The 22,871-nt window shown below is 42.7% G+C and overlaps 1 protein-coding gene and 1 long non-coding RNA gene across 2 annotated transcripts; one reads left to right on the top strand and one right to left on the bottom strand.

Annotated features, from left to right (window-relative positions):
* Positions 1-1,844: 1,844 nt before the first annotated feature.
* On the bottom strand, positions 1,845-6,488 carry LOC127053825 (uncharacterized). Its single transcript, XR_007775132.1, has 2 exons — positions 4,764-6,488; positions 1,845-2,487 (listed from the first exon to the last, which is right to left on the bottom strand). It is a non-coding gene; the product is annotated as an uncharacterized LOC127053825 (long non-coding RNA).
* A 1,356-nt stretch (positions 6,489-7,844) lies between these two features.
* Positions 7,845-15,574, top strand: EXOSC3 (exosome component 3). Its single transcript, XM_050959129.1, is given in 5 exon segments — positions 7,845-7,948; positions 7,950-8,300; positions 11,604-11,753; positions 13,483-13,634; positions 15,126-15,574. Coding segments are annotated over 5 exon segments (900 nt in total). The 5' UTR covers positions 7,845-7,903; the 3' UTR covers positions 15,328-15,574.
* The last annotated feature ends 7,297 nt before the right edge of the window (positions 15,575-22,871 follow it).

Here is a 22,871-nt window from a genome sequence, read left to right on the forward strand (position 1 = left end):
ACTGTGGAAAATGGAATAGTTGATATTTAATACTGTAAATGAGTGATTAATGTTTATTGATTACCAAACATCATTTATCTGACTCAACATACCTAATATGAAAGAAAGACAAGGTGCGTGAAGCAGTATCTTTTATTGGACCAATGGTTGGTGAGAGAGACATGCTTTTGAGCCAGAGGTCTTCTTCAGGTCTGGGGGCAGGTGTACATTTAAAACACTGCATTGGCGCAGCTGTGCCACTGTAGCACTTAAATGAAGATGCTCCTATGCTGACAGGAGAGTGAGTCAGCATAGTTAATCCATCTCCACAAAAGGCAGTAGCTATGTCGATGGGCGAATCCCTCCCGCTGACAAAGTGCTGTCTACAACGGGTCAGGTCGGTATAACTACATTGCTCAGGAGTTTGGATTATACTACTGATATAGTTATACTGATATAAGTGTGTAGTGTAGACATGGCCTGGCAAAGGTACTCTCAGAGGGCAAGTCTACACTACAAAATTAAGTCGACATAAATTAGGTCGATGTACAGCTACCGCCATAATTAAATTGCTTTTTCATATCCACACTACACTCCTTGTTACAGCGGTGCGCATCCTCACCAGGAGGCCTGGTACCTGTTTAACTGTCAGTGTGGGGCACTGTGGGAAAGCTTCTGAAAGGCATCAACAGTTGCTGTAAACAATGCAGTGTCTACATTGACACTGGATTGACCTGTCAACCTAAGCCTCTTAAGGAGGTGGAGTTAAGTCGGTGTAGTAGGTGAGTTACATTGGTTGGAGCTACATTTTAATATAAACGCTTACAGAGTTAGGTCAACATAACCTAACTCTGTAGTGTAAACCAGGCCAGAGTCATAGCACAATTGCAAGGTGGAATAAATAGTTTAGTGTAAGTAGTTAGCACATATTGTAAGGGACCATTCTAGAGTGACCCGGTAACACCTCTGAAGTCATAGGACACAAAGAGGGAGTTAATGGGTTACAGATTGTTGTAATAAGCCATAAATCCAGTGTCTCTATTCAGTCCATGATTTTTAGTGTCTAGTAAAGTTATGAATTTAAGCTCCCTGCCTTGTCTTTTGAAAGTCTTTTGAGGATGAGAACTGATAGGTCAGAAAGAGAGTGATCACTTTGTGAAAAATGTTTATCCACAGGTGATAGGGTGTTTTGTCTTATCATTTTCCTTGTGAGTTCATTTGAGAGCATGGTGATTGTCTGGTTTCACCTGCATAGTTACTATTGGGGCATTTAGTGCACTGTATGAGGTTTACCACGTTATGATAGGCATGTGTAGGATCCATGGATCTTCAAAGGTGTGTTGTGGCGAGTGTTGACCATTGTAGCAGTGAAGATATGTCTGCAGGTTTTACATCTGTTGTGCTGGCAAGGTCTGGTGCCACTTTGAGTTGGTGTGTTCTTTTCTGTGGGGTGCTGTCTCCTGATAAGCTTGAAGAGGTTGGGGGTTGTTTGGAAGCCAGAAGTGGAGGCTCAGAAAAGATTTATTTCAGGATGGGGTCCCCATCAAGTATGCTTGTAGTTGTTTGATGAGACCCCAATATGGATTCCAGTGTGGTGTGACATGTGACAACTAGGTTTGTGGTCAGAGGGGGTTTTATTTCTGTATTGAAGGATGTTTTCTTGGGGTATTTGGGTGGCCTCTTCCATAACTCAATCTACTTCTCTGGTGGAGTGTCCTTGTTTGGTGATGGCAGTTTTAAGTGTGTTAAGGTGTATATCCTGGACTTACTCCTCGCAGCATATTCTGAATGCTTAGCTGTAGGTAACAGATTTCTTGATGCATATAATATGAAAGAAGTAGTAGAAAAATAAAGACACAATGGAATGAGAAAATAAACAAATAATTCTTACAAAGTTAAATATAAGCATTATCAAGAGTTAAGTAACTAGATAGGATTTCTGCTCATCTCAGAGAGTGCAGAAAATTGTAGGTGGGGGTGGTTAGTTATTCTCCAGGAATGAGTGCCATTGAATGAAACTTTGTCAATTGAAGTAGAAGAGCAGAAAATTGATCCTGCAAGTGAGAGATTTTCAATGCCATCATCAATTAAAGGCAGTGGCAATGATGATTTAAGTCCCCATTCCAGGCCTTTGAGCAACACCTCAACAGTGTTTTCTATGAATCACAAAATGATTTTTATAGGGATACTTGGCTCCAAAAGGAGAACTAAGGATCACATAGATGTGATTTAACCATACACTAAACCCAACTGTTGCATATAGGTACAAAATGTAAGAGCTGAATGTATTAGAATTCATGAATGAAATGAAATTGTTCATGCCTACTTGCTTATAGAAAAGTAACAGTATTCTTTGCCTGCAACTCTTTGCTTATCATTTCATAATGGTAAAAGAATTACTCCATGTCATTGTAAACTTGTGGAGTAATTCTGTTTGTTTCAAGTGTTAGCTCTTGTACAAGTAAGGGCTGATGGTGTTTGGCGACATCCTGGCACAGAGCAGACAAGCTACTGCAGTGTTCCCCACTCTGATTGGCCAATACACCTCAGCCCTAACTTGCTGTTTATTTATTATTTTTCCAGCTCTGATACTCATCTGGTCAGGTACTCCTAAGTGTGCTAGATTATGGGTACATACTAGATTTCTGGTACAGTCAGATTTACTTCATAGACTAAGTGTTGGGGCAAAATGCTCTTGAAAGCTTTGATTGTGCCCTAATTTTGGACCTCCAGAGACTGCTAAAAATCACTGAAAAAGAAGAATAAACGAATAAACAGTAATCCTGCCTTTTAGATATTATAAATCATTCTTCATTTGTGGAAATTAAATATTACAAAACAGATAATGTGATTTGATTATTTTGCCAAAAGTGTATTTGTTTGTGTTTGTACAGAAAAAATCATTCTTTTCATACATAGAAGGGGGGTAAGGAGAATGTTGTGGACATTTTGGCAGATGGTAAAGCTGTTGAAACAAACCAGGAACCATCAAGGGACAAACCTGACAGGGAAGACAACTCAATACATGAATGAGTGAGCTGAATGAATCACTAACAGTACATCTCATGAGGAAGCCTCAAATGAGAACACTGCAAGCAAAGATTCCCTAAAGCTTTCTGAGATGACTGGTAGAATACGCAAACCTAGGAATGAATAAGACATGCAAACCAAAGAAACAGTAGTTCCACATGACAAATACGAATCCAGAAGAACTGAAATTAATATAAAGACAAAAAATAAGGTATGTGAATTGACTAAATTATCTTCCTGTTGTGTACGGTACTCTGGAAATGAGAAGGAAAGAGTCTTCCTTTCTGTTCATGATGGTCCACAGATACTAAGGCCCTGATCTTGAAATGTAATATGTATGTGCAGACTGGTGTCTGTATTTGCATGGGATAGTAAAATAAAGCAGTGGAGCATTTTTTTTCCTTTAAACTTTTGTACCTGTTGCATCCTTGCATCCTACACCACCTATTATATTGATTTTTTAAAATATGTCCTGGGAAATATAATGACACTACTAATTTTGTACTGATATTTAATGGATCCAATTTGATTACTGTATCTGTAATTGCTAATTTTGGAAATAGTGCATCCTTTAGAACACCTTCTAATACTAGGTATTACTAGGTACTAGATATTACTAAATCTCAGTCACAAAGCAAATGAAACTGGTAACTTAACATTTTGCCTATGAAACAGTATCCTGGATTTCTAGTTAAATAATTGAATAAAATATCTTCTGAATAATTGCTACAGCTAAATTTAGAATTAGTTTAAACTGCTTTGAAATTTTTAATAAGGTTTTAACACAGCTCCTATGGCCGATCATATTTTAAAATCTGGGTTATTAAAAGCTATTTTATCCTGTATGTTCAGTTAGTTTATAGGTTTTTTACAGTTATGCATACTTTGGATCCAGTTTGAATGAGGGAAGTGTCAAAGATCATGTTTTCTTGTATGTATTCAGGAGGCCATCAAAATAATTTGGATCAAAAGTTGTTGTGGTTTTTCCTCAATAAAAATGTATGATTTAAAATTTTATAAAACACTTATGTACATGAGTTTGGACTAGAGAGATGGAATGTAAGAGCCTCAGTCAGTCTCCGAATAGGCTTTTCACATTGTAAGAAATTCCAGATCGGGTAAGGGAGAGGAGAAGAGGAATACTCTATAGCTGATCATGATTCTCCAGAAAGGCATTCACCATTAATCTATTTTACAGCCCTCATTTGCGTGTAACTCCCACAGAAGTCAGCTGGAATTCTGTGAAGCAAGCCCTAAATCTACAATTAGCAAACATAAACTATAATGACAGTTAAGGTAGTAAATGGCAGGACATACCCCATCCACCCTTCACGTTAGAATCATGGATATAAGAAGAAATAAGAGGTGTCCTTTCCACCTTCACATTATATACAATGACAACACGATAGCACAGGGGTTCTCAAACTGCAGGTCATGACCCCTCAAGGGGTCGCAAGGTGGTTATATGGGGGTCACAAGCTCCATGGAGCTGACAGTCCTGAGTCCCCATTACATTATATTAAGCCTGCCTGTTTTTAATTTATAAGGGGGAGCCACACTCAGAGACTTACTATGTGAAAGGGGTCACCAATACAAAAAGTTTGAAAACCACTGTGATAGCACATTCCATAAGACATCCTCTTCCCTCTACAGCGGATATCCAAAAGCAATACATATGCGAACTTCATCACACCTACACTTTAAAACATAACCTTAACGGTGATCTCATATGCTTTTATATCAATGATATCAACATAGCACATCCAACTGTCACACATTCAATGCATTTGAGGAGCAATTGTGCCATAACGTTACTGAGATCGCTATTAAAGGTTTGCTGCTGCTATAACATAACAGCAGTTATCATGTAAGTATGAATCTAATTGTACTGATCTTTCTTACACAATGAAGAGTCAGAGGCTTTAGGACAGGGGTGGCCAACCTAAGCCTAAGGAGCCAGAGTTTACCAATGTACATTGCCAAAGAGCCACAGTAATTCATCATCAACCCATCAGTTTCCCCCTCCGCCAGCGCCTCCCACCCACCAGCAGCCCCGCCAATCATTGCCTCTCCCTCCCTCCCCACACCTCCCAAATCAGCTGTTTCCTGGCATGCAGGAGGCTCTGGAGGGGAGGAGGAGGAGAGAGGGCATGGCAGGCTCAGGGGAGGGGGCGGGAAGCGGTGGAGTGAGCAATCCCGGCCCATTGGAAAGTTGGTGCCTGTAGCTCCAGCCCCCGAGTCGGTGCCTATAAAAGAAGCCACATACTAACGTCTGAAGAGCCGCATATGGCTCCGGAGCCACAGGTTGGCCACCCCTGCTTTAGGAGATAGTGCCATGAAATATGGGCTGTTACTTGAAAATTGCTTATTGTGATAGATATGGCAATTTCCCACACATCCTTGGGAGACCTTATTGAATTAAATTTAAGTATCTTTTGAGTCCATTCTATTTAGTGCAAAATGTATGTATTATTGTGGGCCAGGATTACATGTAACCTCTCCAGAAAGGAGATGTGTGGCCTGGGAGTTCAAAGGACTATACTGAAAATGTGCCAAATAAGAATGAACCTTGGGACAGTAAGGGTGAAGTGGATTTCCTGGAGAATACCCAAGGAGAAGCTAATGCAAATTCCTCACCTCTGGTTATGCAAAATCCCAGCCTTTTGAAGCTACACCTTGAGGTGTGGTCATTGCCTGCTAATTACTTGTTCCCAGAGACTGGAGATTAAAAGCCTGAGCTATATAAAGAAACAGCTGAACTGCTCAGCCAGGAGTTCTAGTTCTGAATCTGAGACAGGTATGAACCCAGTTGTGGATTTTTAAGGATTGACACCTACTAGAGCCTGTGGCTGGAGCTGGGGATGACCTCTGGTAACCATTTTAGTACGTGTAGGTTCTTTCATTATTTTCATGTTTTCTCTTTAATGCTGTCACTTAAGAATAAATGTACTTGCTTACAAAGAGCTGTGTGGTAACTTGTAACTGCTGGCAATTCATAGTGGCATAGATAACACACACACTGCCTTCCCACCATGTCAGTTTCAGAGTAACTGCACCTGTATTACCAATTCATGGCCCACCAAAGGCACTCACTTGAAGATTTCTGGCTCCTTAGCCATCACCTGTCCTGGGTGGAGACCCCCATCTCTCTCCCTCCTAACTGGGGTTTTTAATATGCTTTACACTGTGATATTTTCAGCAAACCAGACTGCCTAAAAGGGCCAGTGTCTGCACTTTGCTTTTCTCTTCACAGACTATGAACAGTGTAACTGCCGGCAATTAGAAGTTACCACACAGTGCTTTGAATTCCTAGGCTTCACAACACATCTCCCCCCTCACAGTCCACAATAACATATAAAAGTTGCATTTAATACAGTGGACCCCCCCAAAGATACTGAATTAAGTTTAAGGTAAGTCTTCCAGAAAAATACAGGAAATTGCTGTATCTGTCACACTTACATCTTAGTAGTATATTATAATAATAAAAGATTAGTATATATGGAGTCAGCTTTTTTAAAGGTGCCTTAACTTGTATCCTTCATTTGCTCATGCAAATTATACTATTTGCATGCTCAAATGACTGTGCAGCCAAAGTATATGGTAGAATTCGAAGCCACATTTTAAAAACTTGGGACTAAAACAAAGAAACAAAAGCTAACACACTGAAAAATGTATTAACTAGCAGTAAGGCTGTCAAGCGATTAAAAAAAATCGCCATTAATTGTGCTGTTACACAACATAATACCATTTAAATATTTTTGGATGTTTTCTACATTTTCAAATATACTGATTTCAATTAAAACACAATACAAAGTGTACACTACTCACTTTATTTTTATTACAAATATTTGCACTGTAAAAACAAAAGAAATAGTATTTTTCAATTTACCTCACGTAACTTCTGGAAGCAAGACAAGATTTAAAAGTTTTGTGTTACATCTGCCTTATGTTATTTTCTTCAATATTCTGGATGTTCATGTTACATTTTTGATCTGCAAATAAACTCTTGGGTTTCTTTTTAAGATCATGGTAGTTTTTTTGGGTTTTTTTTTTGCATAATTACAATAGGCCCTAAGAGTTATATTTCATATGTCTAGTCCCACACGAGCGTCATACAAATAGGATGATCACACTCAGTAGATTATAAGCTTTGTAATGATACCTTATGTACCTATTGAGTTCTGGGAAGATTGGCAGGTGAATTTCTAAGTCAATATGATATGATTGTACAATAACCAACCCCCCAGTATTTTTTTTATTTTGGCCAGGTGATGTCGCCACCGATTAACAAGCCAGTGGCAGATCAGTCTTGTTCCGTTTTTTTCATTCTAAGTCCAGTTTTCTAGTTCAGAAGTTAGTATTTATGTACCCGAGTGAATTATTAAAATATTAGAGAAAAAACTGGCCTGTGTATATTTCAAATAGAACCAGTCAACCGTAACGAGTAAGCACTTTTGACTACATCCGGGTAGCTCCGGGAGCTGGTCCTGCAGCGTCGCACGGGGCAGACCCCCACCTCCGATCGCAGTTTGACTGTGAAGTCCGGGCACGGGGGGAGTGACGCGGAGATGGAGGTGACTTCACAGGCTTAGTAGCCACTTAGGGCTACACTGAGGCCCGTGGTTGGTGCCTAGCAGCACAGGTGTGACACAGAGCAGGGCCAGGCCCTTCAGCTGCACCAGCCCAACGCTCCTCGCCTGCGCCGCCGCCCTGGCAGGAGCCGCAGCGAATAGGGCAGGGCCCTCGTGCGCACCCCCAGCTGGGACAGTTCAGAGTGACGGACACCCCCGCTCCTTTCTCCCCAACAACAAAACTGCGCCGCCGCCGCCGCCGATCCCGCAACTGCATAAGCGCCAGCAGCCAGCAAAGGCTAGTTGTGCGCCTGCGCACGGATATGACGCACACCCCGCCGGTTGTCTGTGCCTTCTGCGCGCGCGGCCCCTTGTTGCGCACGCGCGTTAGGCTCAGGGAAGTTGGCCGGCCTGAGGGAGGGCCCGACCCTGACCATGGCGGTGGCAGAGACTGGGGCGCAGCCCGTCGAGGAGCGCGTGGGGCAGGTGGTGCTGCCGGGGGACGTGCTGCTGCTGCCCTCGCACCCCGAGGCGGATGGGGAGCGGCTGTGGCTGGGCCCGGGCGCCGCTCTGCCGGGCCGGCTGGTGTGCGGGCCGGGCCTGAGGAGCTGCGGGGCCGGGCTGCTGGTCACCAAGTGCGGGCTGCTGCGCCACCGCCAGCCGGGCGGGGCCGGAGGCGGCTCGGGCGGGGCCTACTGGGTGGACTCCCAGCAGAAACGGGTAAGAGCGGCTGTCCCGGAGCTGGCGGGGGCGGGCCGCAGGCACGAGGGCGGGTGACGCTGCAGAGCGGGGGTCGGCGCTGTGGGTGCCTTTCCCCCGGTGGGCTCCGTGCGGCTGAAGCCCGGGTGAGCTTGCTCCGAAGCTCGCCCTTGTTGGGACGGTCCCTCTTCCTTCCTCTCGCCCCACTTTCTCACTCTCCAGGAGCTGCAGCTGCCGTCCTCTTTAAAGCTCTCAGTGGCACCCTTCATTCAGCGCTTCAAAGTTGCAGAGCCGGAGTGGAAACTCCTTCCATTGCTTTTCTTGGGAATTGCGGGGCTTCAGCCAACATCTGGTGTCCGTTTAGTCCCCGTCCACACACAGATTACTACTATACTTTGCCACTAGTCAATGGCGTGATTGACTACAGTCCGTTTAGGATGCGACTAATAATCCCCGATTTGAAAGCTAATGTGGCAGGGATCAGTCCTTCTAAGGAGTTATGCACGCTATTACTTTGTTGTACTGGTGTCACCCACTACTGTGTTCTTGTAATAACTAATCCTACCATAACATTGTACAATTGTACATCCAGTGGTGTACATAAATTGCTGTTCAAGGCAGGGTGGTCCCTAGCCATTTGGGTGCTCTACACAGCCCCCAGGGCCTCCCCCCACCGTCTGGGAGGCAGGAGCAGGGGGTACTTTTGGGGGCCCCACAGTTCCAGAGTGATCTGAGGGATTAGTGGGGGTCCGGGAGCAACCTGCTCCGCTTCCCTGTCCTGGCCCCAGTCCTGTCGCTTGGTGGAGGGGGCTTGGGGGAAGGGATCCGCCCACACTCACTGGAAGCGAAAAGCCCGGCCCCAACCTGCTCCGCGCTGCCAGCTCCCAGCCACAGCTCTCCACATCCTGCCGCAGGTGAGTCAGCGGGGGGGGGAACTCTTTCCCCCACCCCCCTGCTCCTGAGTGACATGTCTGGGGCTCAGGCCACGTTGCTCTGCTTCCCACCACAGGTGAGTGTGGGAGGTGTCCTTTCCCCAACCTCCCTGCACTCACCGGCAGTGGGAAGCGGAGTACCACGGCTGGGAGCTGGTTGCTCCACTTTTCGTCGCTGCTGGGGAAGGGACCTTTCCCCAACCCCTTGTCCCCTCAGCGACACGGCCGGGGCAAAGGAAGTGGAGCAGGCTGGGCCCGTTGCTCCGCTGCTGGTGAATGCAGGGTCTCTAGGGGAAGAGGTGGAATGGGGACAGGACGAGGGTGGAGCAGCTGGGAAGAGTAAGAGGCGGGGCGGAGGGAGTTGTCCAGGACCCCACACATCCCTAGAGATGGCCCTGCCCCTTGAAGTGGGTGCAGGATAGGGCTGGTTGCCGGGGCTGCCATGTATGCTGCATGCAGCTGCCCAGAACACCATTAAATTTGGGGCAGTTTGGTGCCCCAAGTTTCATGGTGCCCTATGCAGCTGTGTATGCTGCATGTATGCCTAAGGATGGCCCTGGTTCCAGGGCCTCATAAGTACCAGGGTTTGGGCATTAATTTACACTTACGTGGTTTCTCCAGTGGTAGTAAAAGTGGGAATGCTACTGTATACAGGATTTTTCTGCCCTTTGCTGCGTTCAACAAACCAGCTAGATATGTTCCCTATTGGGTTGAGTGTTGCAATAGGTAGCTGAGAAAGCTAGTGGTATCACTGGTAAAAATACACTGTTGCTGGTAAGAATGGGAGATTTTTTTCTTCTTTGTGCCAAAAGTGTGGGAATCCTCTCCAGCATCTAAGCTTACCAAGAAGACTTAACTGTAACCTCATCTGGAAGGTAGTGGGCTGAGGAGGTACTAAAATAACCATACTTGGTGCAGGCTGCAGCAACTGATGGGACACTGTGGGATAGCTGGCCAAAATTAGGCAGAGTTGCTAATTACAGAAATAGAAACATGACCCTAATGGCTGAAAAGTTGCTGTGTGGTGGCAAACTGTTATTGATGAAGCTGACTGTGACCCTGATTGGTTGCAAACTCTCAGTTCTAGTGGTAATGTGGACAAGAGTCCTCCTAAAAGAGAAACCATCCAAGTATAGACCCATGTAATGTTCAGCTCATTCTGCTGCCATACTGAAACAGTATCTTTGTGATGGGCAAATTATTGTAGTAACCTTATTGCAGAGTTAATGCTGAAAATTAATGAAGATTTAAATTGCACTACTGATTATTTTGCTAATCAGGTTAACAGAAATTTGTAGATACAATAGAAGTTAAAAATGAAGACCATTACTTCTAATCTATCCTGTTACCGTAGGGTTAGGGTTGTTCGTTATAGCATCTTTACCAATATCTTGTCCAATTTTATATGTCCCATGTGAATTTCCTGTCACTTCCTCTTAGAGTGACACACAATCAGGATGTCTTTTCTGCACTTATTTTTTTGCAGTCTTATTTTATAGTGTTACTCTAAGGCCTTGTCTTCACTGTAGCCCTTGTTAGTTTGCTCATTACCGTATTCAAAGCTAGGTTAGTTCCAGTGAGAGTAACCAGCACCCTGGAAAACAACACTGGAGTTACACAGAGTAATTGGATTTGCTACTGATGAGACTCTTGTACTTTGAGCTGTTGCATTCACACTGCATTACTAGATTCAACATCACCCAAGCATCAACCCACCCACTTCCTCAGCGAGCCAGCTAGCTTGAGTTTAAAGCAACAGTTAACTTCAGCTAGAGATTTGTGTGTGGATGGAAGTCAAGTTAGGTAACTCTTCATCTAACTGCTGTGAAGACACACCTTTAGGGTATGTTTACACTACAACTGGGTGTGTGCTTCCCAGTTCAGGTAGATAGCTGTGCTAGCTTAAGCTAATACACTAAAAATAGAAGTGTGGCAGCAGCTAGTCTCCTGAGTACATACCCAGAGTGTCTGGTATTATTGTAGCCTGTGCCACCCTGGCCGCACTGCTATTTTTAGCATGCTAGTTCAAGCAGAGCTAGCGTATGTGTCTGCTCGCACTGGGAAGCGTGCTTCTAGCTGCACTGTAGAGTTTCCCTTATTTATAAAGACTGTGAAGCCCTAATCTTGCAAATGCACATGCTTAACTTTTAGGAATAATCCTGTTGAAGTAAATAGACCTGCCTATGTGTGTAAGTATTTTCAGTGGGGTCTGTGCCTTCTAAAAATAGAAGTTCATTTTGATACTGTATCAAGATTTTTTATTTTTTTTCAGCAACTTTTATTTTGCAATTAAGTTTGGTCATTCAGCTTCTTCGTACACGGTGCTTGTGTGTGTATATACATGTAAAAAGATATATTTATTTCTTGTACACGTCTTTGTTTTAATTTTCAGTATGTCCCAGTCAAGGGAGATCATGTGATAGGCATAGTGACTCTCAAGGCAGGTGACATATTCAAAGTGGATGTTGGTGGAAGTGAACAAGCTTCTTTGTCCTACTTGGCATTTGAAGGTGCAACCAAAAGAAACAGACCAAATGTGCAGGTAATGTTCTTCTTTTATATATTGGCAATATTGAAGCCTTTAAAGTACTATATTTTCACTTTCTTGCAAAGTGACAATTTAAAATATACTCGAAGATTTGCCTGTATCCCTCAGTCATAAGATGTTCTGATATGTGAAAGATTTTCCATGACATATACAAACTTCTTTCCATAGTGGCTTTGTTCCCTTCCCTTTCTCCTAGGCCTTTATGTTGGGCTATGGCAGAGGAATTCAGTTACAGATCCTGGATTTTCTTCTTTTGATCACTGACTATCACAGCAATAGGTGCCAGGCTTTGCTATTCGTTGTACAGAGGATGTTGCAGCTGTATCTTTTCATGATATCACAGGCAGAAGATGGCAGTTCTATGATAGAATAACCCTTCAAATAGAGTCTGAGATCAGTTTAGGCCTAAAATTCACATTTCATAAATCAGGCTCTTATGAAATGTGACTGTCATGCTGTCTGGAGTAGCTCCTGACTGTGAGTGCCTATCTCAGGACAGACTGTCAAACAGAGTAGACCCCCCCCTTCCCCCCAGTGATGTGTTCTATAATTAGATTTCACCAAACCAGTGACAAATGTAAACTCTTGGATCACTGCAACAGCCTTACCCAGGGAATCAGACACTCCCCTTAGACTCTCCAGTCTGTCTTGCCACCCAGACAAGCTGGACTAATGGTCACTTCCACCAAAAGTCACTCAATGTTCAGGTTGCTTGGTTGCTTTCAGTCCAAGAGACATTTATCCCAGATAATTTGGTATCCAAGATCTCATATCAAAGACAATGCCTGTAGCCAATCCTGTAATAAACTATCTAAAGAGTTGTTAATTAGGAAAAAGAAATGAGAGTTACTTACAGGTTAAAGCAAGTAAGTTTGTACATATAAAAGCAGCAAAGAGTCTTGTGGCACCTTATAGGCTAACAGACGTTTTGGAGCATGAGCTTTCGTGGGTGAATACCCACTTCGTCAGATGCTCATGCTCCAAAATGTCTGTTAGTCTATAAGGTGCCACAAGACTCTTAGTCTGGATCTGTAAAAGCAGCAAACACGGCTACCCCTCTGATACTTTGTACATATAAATTAGTTATAACCTAAATCCCAAGAGTATGAGAGCTGTAATGATCTGTCAATTCAAAGTGTCCTGCCCTGCGGATCTCTGCCTCAGCTTAGACTGTCTGGCCCTGTCAGAGTTCAGACAGCAAAGAGGGAGACAGAACATTTTCCTGAGACTTTTTATTTCCTTCATTCAGCTTCCAAGTCCAAAGGATGAGCTTCCTTGCCCATAGCATTTCCAAGATCGGATAGGGCCATTAACTAATCTATTGTATCTCAATGTTCCTTGTTGGCCCATCTGATTTTGATAGCCCTACTGGGGGCCAGGGGGGAGATGATTCCAGTGCCTGGGTTCAGAAGTTCAGTGGAAACATTTTCAATGTTATAAAGAAAAATGTAAATATTTTCTTATAGCATAGAACAGGAGTTCTCAAACTTCATTGCACCGCAGCCCCCTTCTGACAACAAAAATTACTACATAACCCCAGCAGGGGACCGAAACCTGAGCCTGCCTGAGCCATAGGCGCCAACTCTGGAGCTGGAGCACCCACAGGGAAAAATTAGTGGGTGCTCAGCTCCCACCAGCAGCCAAGAACCTAGGGATGAGTTTTAACAAAAAAGATATACAGACGTGATACAGTTCTCTGAACATTTCCCATCACTTGTTTTAGGTGGGAGATCTTATTTATGGTCAATTTGTTGTAGCCAATAAAGACATGGAACCAGAGATGGTCTGTATAGACAGCAGTGGAAGAGCGAATGGAATGGGAGTAATTGGACACGAAGGCCTGTTATTTAAGGTTTCTTTAGGTCTAATAAGAAAGTAAGTATTACAATTTTTAACTTCCCAGGAATGAGAGAGAAGCTGAATTTTGTCAATTTTTTGAGCTGTGACAGATGAGTGAAAATCTTTGGTCTTGGCTACACTGGCGCTTTACAGCGCTGCAACTTTCTTTCCCAGGGTTGTGAAAAAACACCCCTGAGCGCAGCAAGTTACAGCTCTGTAAAGCGCCAGTGTAAACAGCGCTGTAAGCTAATCCCTACGGGGGGAGGTGGAGTACCTGCAGCCTTTATCTTGATTGGAAACTGGTATGCACCCTAATATTTAATGCTATAGCATTGGATGTCCATAACCAGCTGTTCTGAGCAGTATGACAAGTGGAGTAACCGATGTGTATTATATTGTTGTCAACATTATTGCCTGACAAAGTTATTTGATCTTTGTGATCCTAAGTTTGTAATCTGCATACAAATATAATATAGTATAACAGAAAGGGAAATGAATGATAAAATACAATAAGTACAAACCAACAGATGTCACAAAACTGAAAATGCTCCTCTCTCTGTTCCTCAACTACAAACTGGCATTTTAAATTAATAAGCCTCTGGTATGTTTGCTGCTTCCTTGAGAAAGCTGTACTCTAACCATATTCTACTGTAAACTTTACCTTTTAACTTTAATAGGTGGTGGTGTATTGAAGTGGACTTTTTTTTTTCTACTTGATCTTGTTGCTACATTATTTAGAAAATATTGTGAACCCAATCCATCAGAAACTTGCTTTTGTCACCTGTGGAGGCTAATCATAAATTTGCTATGAACATATTCAGTCTTCAGTGGTAGAGTAGAATCTGTATATAGCAACTCTTCTGAGAATAACATCAGTTCCTTGAACACGATCTTCACACAGCCTTCAGTGGCATTCTCAAGCATCCTTAGAAATCTCTCTTCCAAAGAGAACCAAGAAAAGGACTGTGAAGAAACAAACAAATGAAAAATCAGTTTCCTCCCTCCAAACACTGTGCAGGGGATGAGGGAAGGGAGGGGCAACAGCAGAAAGACACACTCTGTTTAAAGATTTTTAAGTAGCACCTGTCTTTCACATACAGTCTGGATGAGCTGTTCTAGGTTAGAATAAATCCTGTTTACTGCTCAGTCACAAATGAGGAGCTAACAGTCAGCTTAATTAAATCTGGTTCACAGACACTAGACTGTCTTTATTATGATTGTTGCATGGTGTCACTGCAGGGTGATTTTTCTTTAATTTTAACTCTTAATTTCCTCTTGGTTTGGGAATTTTTTTAAATTAAACTCATACATGAGCACTAAACAAGAAATTCAAAATGTTAGTGTTATATTACGATAAAGTTTGAATCCATGCTTTCAACTCAACTCAGCCTTAACTATTGAAGTTGCTGCAGATGCCTTCATACTACTGGTAGTATTAGCAGTGGTCCTGTTATTGACTAGCAACACTGAAATGTACTTGTTACACAACAGTTTCTTTTTCTGACATGCCTTTTACTTTGTTTTCAGGCTTTTAGCTCCCAATTGTGAAATCATTCAGGAATTGGGACAACTCTATCCTTTTGAGATAGTGTTTGGAATGAATGGAAGAATATGGGTAAAGGCAAAAACAATTCAACAGACTTTAATTGTGGCAAATATCTTGGAAGCCTGTGAGCACATGACAGCAGAACAAAGAACGCAAGCATTTGCCAAACTATCGGAGAGGTGATGTAAAGAAAACATCTTGGGTTCATTTCAATCTTTGCAATGATTGTAATATTTTTGTATTCAGATATATATTAATAACTCATTTTTAAACTTTGTCTCTCTCCCTTTTAATATTTTTACCCACCTGTCCCTCTTTCCCGATCCCTCAATCTGTTTAGTCTTCTGCATTCAAAAATTCTCCTCACTTTCTTAGCAGCAGTGTTTGACTAAAAGATTACATCTATTTGTTTCATAATAAAGTCTCACAATAAAGAGTTGTTGCAGAGCACAGTGATTTTTGCCACACATAATTCAGTAGTAACACTAATTCTTACATCAAATGAGAGCAGAAAACTCAGTTGATCACGTACACGCGTTTGGTGTTACTTCCACGAAGAGGTTCTGTATATTGCTTTCTTTGCTGGTTCTTCAAACTCATCAGTGTTTTAAGCCTTAATCTATTAACTTTCAAAGAGCCAGTTCTTCTGCCTTTCTTAACAAAAGATCCAGATGGCACAGGCCAAATGCTAAAATAGAAGATGAGGAAGACACGAGGATGGAAGTTCACGTTTCTTTAATAAGCTACGTGGGAAGTATGGCACTAGAAATGACATACTGAACAAAAAAACAGTTGATCCAGAATTACATGATGGTTCAAACATCCTTTAAAGAATAAGCCAATTAGTCCAAAAGCCAAAATCAATTACTCCATATTCCTAGAAATATATGGCTAGCAATAGTTAAGCGAAAAGATTACACTGTAAAATACATCATCTTATGCCGCAGTGATTAGTAAGCATCCAAAATTGATGAGATTATAGTGCTGCATACCCTCCCCCATGGGGAACACATTATGCCCTGAGGCATATTTGATTACCATTATCTTACCATACACAGCTGCAAATAGTGTTGGCCATAAAAATTATTCAGCTCTATTTGAATTCTTTCCATGAGCATGACTCAATCTTCTATGGAAGTAAATTCCACAGTTTGGATATACCAGTGCTATGTGAAGTATTTGTTCTAAACTTGCTTGCCACTGAGTGAGTGACTGTCTTGTTATCAGACTGCATAATCAAAGAACCATCGGTTTTCATTACAACCTACTGTTATCTCTTGTCTTGCACTTAAATTGTATGTTCTCTGGAGCAGGAATGGTATTTTTGTTCTGTTTGTACAGTGCCTGGCACAATGGGGTCATTGTCCCTAATTGAGGCTGCTGGGCATTAGCATACTACTACTATTAATGTTAAATACCTCTGAATAACTCATGGGAGAACATCACTTCAGGGCCTTTCTCAGACTCTTCTACAATTGTCCCTCATCCTGCAAGTTTGTGTTAGCTAAAGCTTACTAATTCAGTCATTGGTTCCATTACATACCAATCTGATGGTGTATAAGCCTTAGTCATTTTTATCCTACAATAATATGTTCGGAAGCATGCTGAGTCAATCATGCTGCATACATGACTCCCTCTCTGGCTTCCAAAAGATAGGGATTTGGAAAACGCCCTTCTTCAGCTCTTGGCCCTGGTGGCCAAATAAGAAATGAAATTCAAAAGTTCGCAGGGCTTTTCCTATCTACCTGGCCAGTGCATCGGAGTTGAGAGTGCTGTCTACTACAAGTTAGATCGAATTTAGCAGCAGTAGATCGATATAACGCTGTACCCTTCCACACAACAGAGCCATTTTTATAGACTTAAAGAGCTCTTAAAATAGATTTCTGTACTCCGCCCTGACGAGGGGATTAGTGCTGAAATCGACCTTACTGGGTCGAATTTGGGGTAGTGTGGACGCAATTAGACAGTATTGGCCTCCGTGAGCTATCCCAGAGTGCTCAGTTGTGACCGCTCTGGACAGCACTTTCAACTCTGATTCAGTGGCCAGGTAGACAGGAAAAGCCCTGCGAACTTTTGAATTTCATTTCTTATTTGGCCACCATGGCGAACTCATCAGCACAGGTGACCATGGAGTCCCAGAATCGCAAAAGAGCTCCACCATGGACCGAACGGGAGGTACTGGATCTGATCGCTGTATGGGGAGACGAATCCATGCTATCAGAACTGCATTGTAAGACTGAAATGATTAAGTGCAGCCAGACACCAGGGTGGTTAGAAGAGCACAGCAGGGCATGCTGCGCATCAGAGAAGCTTTGAAAACCAGTTTCATGACTGGCCAGGCTACGGTCAGGAGCATAGCTAGCGGGGAAGCGGCTGCTCCCTCACTGAGCACAAGTGGCGCCTTGTCAATTTCTTGGTGCCTTTGTACTCACCTGGGGCAGTGATTTAAAAAAAGACACCACCCTGATACCCCAGAAGGGGTGAGGGAAGCACAGGGTTGGGGTAGTTGTAGGGGCACCCCCTAGAATGGCATGCAGCTCGTCATAGAAGCAGGATGCCTGGGGCTCTGACCTGGAGCAGCTGTTGCCTCTCTGGTTCTGTGGTAGGCTTGCCTGATATTTCAGGCAGGACTGAATCTCCATTAGACGAAACCTAAAGAAGGGAATGACATGGAGTCACTCCCATTTATGTCCAGGTGCCCCCAACTGACCTCACTGAGACCAGCCAGGAGCACCCATGTCTGCCCAGGAGCTCCCAGCTGACCTCACCGGAGCAGCCAGGAGGAACCAGGAGACAGCAGCAGATGATAACAATACAGCTGCTAACTGTCTTTGCTAACTTTCAAAGGCAAGGAGCTGCAGCTGTGTAGTACTGCAGTACTGTGTCTGCCAGCAGCACCCAGGAAACGTACGGTGACAGTGAGCCCAGTGGGCTCCATGCTTGCTGTGGTATGGCACCTGCAAGGAAAAAAGGCGAGAAACAATTTTTTGCTGTTGCTTTCACGGGGGGGGGGGGCTGACGACATGTACCCAGAACCACTCGCGACAATGTTTTTGCCCCATCAGGCACTGGGAGTTCAACCCAGACTTCCAATGGGCGGCGGAGACTGCGGGAACTGTGGGATAGCTGCCCACGGTGCAACGCTCTGAAAGTCAACGCTAGCCTTGGAACTGTGGATGCACTCCACCGATTTAATGGTCTTAAGTGGGGACACACACAATCGACTGAATTAAATCAATTTCTAAAAAATTGACATATTAAATTGACCTAATTTCGTAGTGTAGACATACCCTTGACAATGAGGTTTTAACCATTGCCTTTCAATCCTGGTTGAGAGATGAGACCTACCCATTCTTTCACATGGTTGTGAGGGGATCTCAGTGGCTTCTTTGCCTAGCAACTTGTTGAAAGGGCGAAGATGTCCTAGAAACTCCTCAATCTTTTCATGAGTGAGATATGGTTCTTGCTGGCGCTTCCTGTGACTGACCACAGAGATGGAATTGATGCCAAAACACCAGCTGATATTTGGGCTGAGCATGGCAAGTAGTGCTTATCTCCTCCTCTCCCTGACTGTTCTTGGAGGGAGCTGAAGAACGACCTTTTCAGCCAGAGCTAAGGCAGAAGGCCTTGAGGCATAATTTTCTATTTCCATACCGAAGGTGATGGATTCTTTGGAGCCCAGTACTCAGTCTTCCTAAATTTGGAAGCCCCTCTCCAAACAAAGGACCTGTATTCTGCCTCTGAGTGCCATTTCGTGCTGTTTGCATGTTTGCTTTCTGGCTTTCCTGCTTTGTGAGTTTAAAACAGATTTTAAAAATTGTTTAATCAGCTTCTTTAAGCAAAGCACTTTCTCCAAAGCATGATATGTAATAGCAGGACTAATCAAGAAATGGAAACATGTTAATATATCATGAAAGGCCTCGGGATGCTGTACACTCATTACAAGTTTCTATCAAAACATTGGGAGTGTTGTCCTTTTAGCATAGATGAAGGGTATCTGTTGTTACAAATCTTAGTGATGAGCTATGTAATGGCATGTTAGGGAAAAATTGGAAAGTTTTCAGAAAGTCATTCTTCAAATGCATTCAAGCATGCTGCTGTGTCAACAGATTATGCAGAACAAAGGAAAATAAGTCAGGCTGGGTTTTCTTTTTATTAGCATTATTAAAAGATCTGACAGGAAAAGTACTGTTTGTGCTTTAATGCTGGCATCTGCCTAGTCCAGGGGTAGGCAACCTATGGCACGCATGCCGAAGGCAGCACGCAAGCTGATTTTCAGTGGCATTCACACTGCCTGGGTCCTGGCCACCGGTCTGCGGGGCTCTGCATTTTAATTTAATTTTAAATTAAGTTATTAAACATTTTTAAAACCTTATTTACTTTACATACAACAATAGTTTAGTTATATATTATAGACTTATAGAAAGAGACCTAAAAACGTTAAAATGTATGATTGGCACGCGAAACCTTAAATTAGAGTGAATAAATAAAGACTCGGCACATCACTTCTGAAAGATTGCCAACCCCTAGCCTAGTCTGTGCAGTGTTTTCTCAGCACACTTAATTCAAAATGGTTATTAACACAATTTTTAATGAAAGAATCTATGGTGTAGGATTTGAGGGGTTGTGTTGGAAAACTAAACTATCACTGATCACAAGGAGTCTCCTTCACTGAGATAATGAAGACAGTAGGAGTGCAGTTTAAAATATTTTTTTAAAGTTAGCTTGTTTTCCAGGCAACTTTCCTGCAGTGACCTAGATGCCTTTCTATCATCATACGGGAAGTAAGGTAGTAGCAGCCCAAAGAGGAATAAGATGGTGAAATTCCTCTAACTGCAGAGCAGCTGAACCCTTTCCCCAGTGGCGAGTGTGGCCCTGAGCCTTTGTGATGAGGGGGTCTGTTAGCTATGCCGGCTCCAGTCCTTTGGCTCTCCCATTTTCATTATGCCACTGGGCCCTTTTTGTTATCCTGGATCTACCACTGAACTAATGGTATGAAGTTTTCTCTTTGCAGTGTAAAATTAAGAAAACTGCTTTGCTTGAATTCAAAATACATTGGATTTTTTTCCCCCCCTGGTCTAAGTCCCATGAACTCAATTAAGTTACACCAGGGACTAATTTTGTTTAATTTATGCCCCACCCCTCTGCAAAAATGTCAACGTTTAATTAGGAAATGTGCAAAAAGCTCTGAATAACAATGGATTTCTACAGTAAGTAAAATTCAAAGGACAAAAAAGCTGAAACTACCCATGTAGAGATCTTCATTGCTTCTGAATAAAACTGTCAACCAGATCTGAAGGGCTTAACTCTTTAGTAACCAGTCTTGTAACTTTTATAGTCTTCTCCAGATATGGAATTCCTACAAAAAGGTCTATCTTGCTTTGTTTTGCTGCCTTCCCAAGGCACCATAATTTAATGATTAAAATGAAGGCTGCAGCTTCAGGAGCCCAAGGGTTCTGCCTTTTGACAAACAGCAGGGCCAGCCTCTTGTAATGTTACACTATGATGATTCTCAGGGTACCCAGGAGTGAGTCACTTGTTGCTGCCCTGCCTCCAGGAGGAGGGAGACTTGTTTGTGCTTAACTAGCCTGTTAGCCACGCAAGCACTCTCTTCCGGCCTGTGGCAGCCCTTATTTTGCCCTGTAGGCTAACAGTAAGTGCACTCTAGTGCATGAGTCCCTTCGAAGTGTTCCCCTGTAGTCTCCATTAGAGCCATGTACAGCATTTCTTTTAATCCCACTCCCGCTATTATGGCAGCAGCTCCTACAGGACCCATGGGATGCCAGTCCCGCTGCCGGGTTCTACATAGGGCCAGCTCCAGCTTTTCTGCCACCCCAAGTGGCAAAAAGAAAAAAAAGACGAGTGGTAGCACTTTGGCGGCAGCTCAACTGCGCTGCTTCTGTGGCAGTTAGGCAATGGGTCCTCCCTCTCTTCCTCTTCAGTGGCAATTCGACAGCAGCTCAAAGAGGAAGAGGGGGAATGAGGGACTCACTGCTGAATTTCCGCCAAAGACCCAGATGTGCTGCCCCTTTGAATTGGCCGCCCCAAGCAGCTGCTTGCTACGCTGTTGCCTGGAGCCAGCCCTAGTTCAACACTGGTTCCGTACAGGGTGCTAGGCTCCAGTCCTTTATCCACTCACTACAGAAATACTAGGTCTGCTGTCCCCAAGGGAACAGTTTGTATGAGTCAATGCAGGATCAACACCTTGCTTAATACCACAACAGTGAGATATATTTGTGGTAAAAACAATAAGTTTTATTAGCAAAGAGTCAAGAGACAGTGAGTAAGGATAATGGAAACAAAAGGTTACATATAAAACAAAGTCATAATGTGCTTTCTAGAGATTAAATGAACAGGACAACCCCATCTAAAGAAGTTTATCTTATCCTAAATGTTCTACGCAGCATTGCAACACAGACTGGTTTTGATTTTGTTTTCATGAATGTAAACCACTGTCCGTTTACTGCCTAGGCTGGGGAGGATGGGGTATCTTTTTTTGTTGCCCAAACAAAGCTTTTGAAGTTCATGTTAAAATAAGGTTCTCTTTCCCCTCTGTGTACCTATGCCTGTTAGTTCTTTCTGTTGACTTTACAACTCTCTGTCGACTTAAAGTGTAAGCGTGCCTCCCTTACAATGCTTAATTTACATGCCAACAGAGAGACAGGAGAATAAACATCCAGTGTCTAACAGAAAGCCTGTCTTAACTCTGCCTACATACAGACTTTAAAACATATTTGCAGTATATATACATAACTCCTTATATAGTATCTGTGCATACATTTCACAACTATATTCGTGACCAGTCATCTAAACTTCGCATGGCATTCTTTGATGAACTAGAATGTACATACTATACCAGAATCAAGATTTCCTTGTTCTCTGCCCCCCCTTGCCAGTTGGCATTGACAGGTTCTTGGGTCACAAATACCTACATGTGGGATCATTCAAACAGCAAATAATTTCCCTTTTATGCTGTTTGTTTAATCTTTAAATCCTCTTAGCTTGGATACCCTAGCTGTACTGTTTAGTTTCACTCTCTGTTTATCATCACTTTCTGATTCTTCTAGAGTTTTCTGCACTAAATCATCCCAACAAAAATTTTGTTAACTGAAATGAAAAAAAAAAATAAAAAATCATGAAAGCATTTATTAGGTAGTCTTAAATGTCATTTGCTCCCTCCACTCCTAACATGCTTTTCCCTTTTTTTTTTTTTTTTTAATTTAAACAAAACCTGAATTTTAGGCCAAACAGATTTGAGACCTCCTTTAAGACCAGTTTACCTCTGATGAGTTTCCTTGCTTGATTGGTTTCATTCAGAGCTGCAAGGCTATTGACGTGTAGTATTTGCATTACTTCCTGTGGGCTACTGGGGTGAAGAAGTATTTGGAATTTGCTGTTAGTTAATTTATAAAAATTGTTTTCCTTAATGTACATGCACCTAGAGCACTGACGCACATTATTAAATGTGTGCAATTAGTGTAAGTCTTTCTGGAAAACTCCACTGCAAACTCAGTGCAGCAGACCATGCAGGAATTAACTAGCTCTTGTATAATACAAAAATTAGGCATAAACTGCATAGGAATGGATGTTGCATCTTCTAATACGGGCAATGATGAACAACAAAAATCTGAATCAGTGTATCATCTACCATAAATAAGCTACACACTAAGAGGGTATTTTTACTAATCATACAGTTTACGAATAATTCAATATTTATAATTAAGCTA

This window comes from Gopherus flavomarginatus, chromosome 6, assembly GCF_025201925.1.
Source record: "Gopherus flavomarginatus isolate rGopFla2 chromosome 6, rGopFla2.mat.asm, whole genome shotgun sequence".
Lineage (NCBI taxonomy): Eukaryota > Metazoa > Chordata > Testudines > Testudinidae > Gopherus > Gopherus flavomarginatus.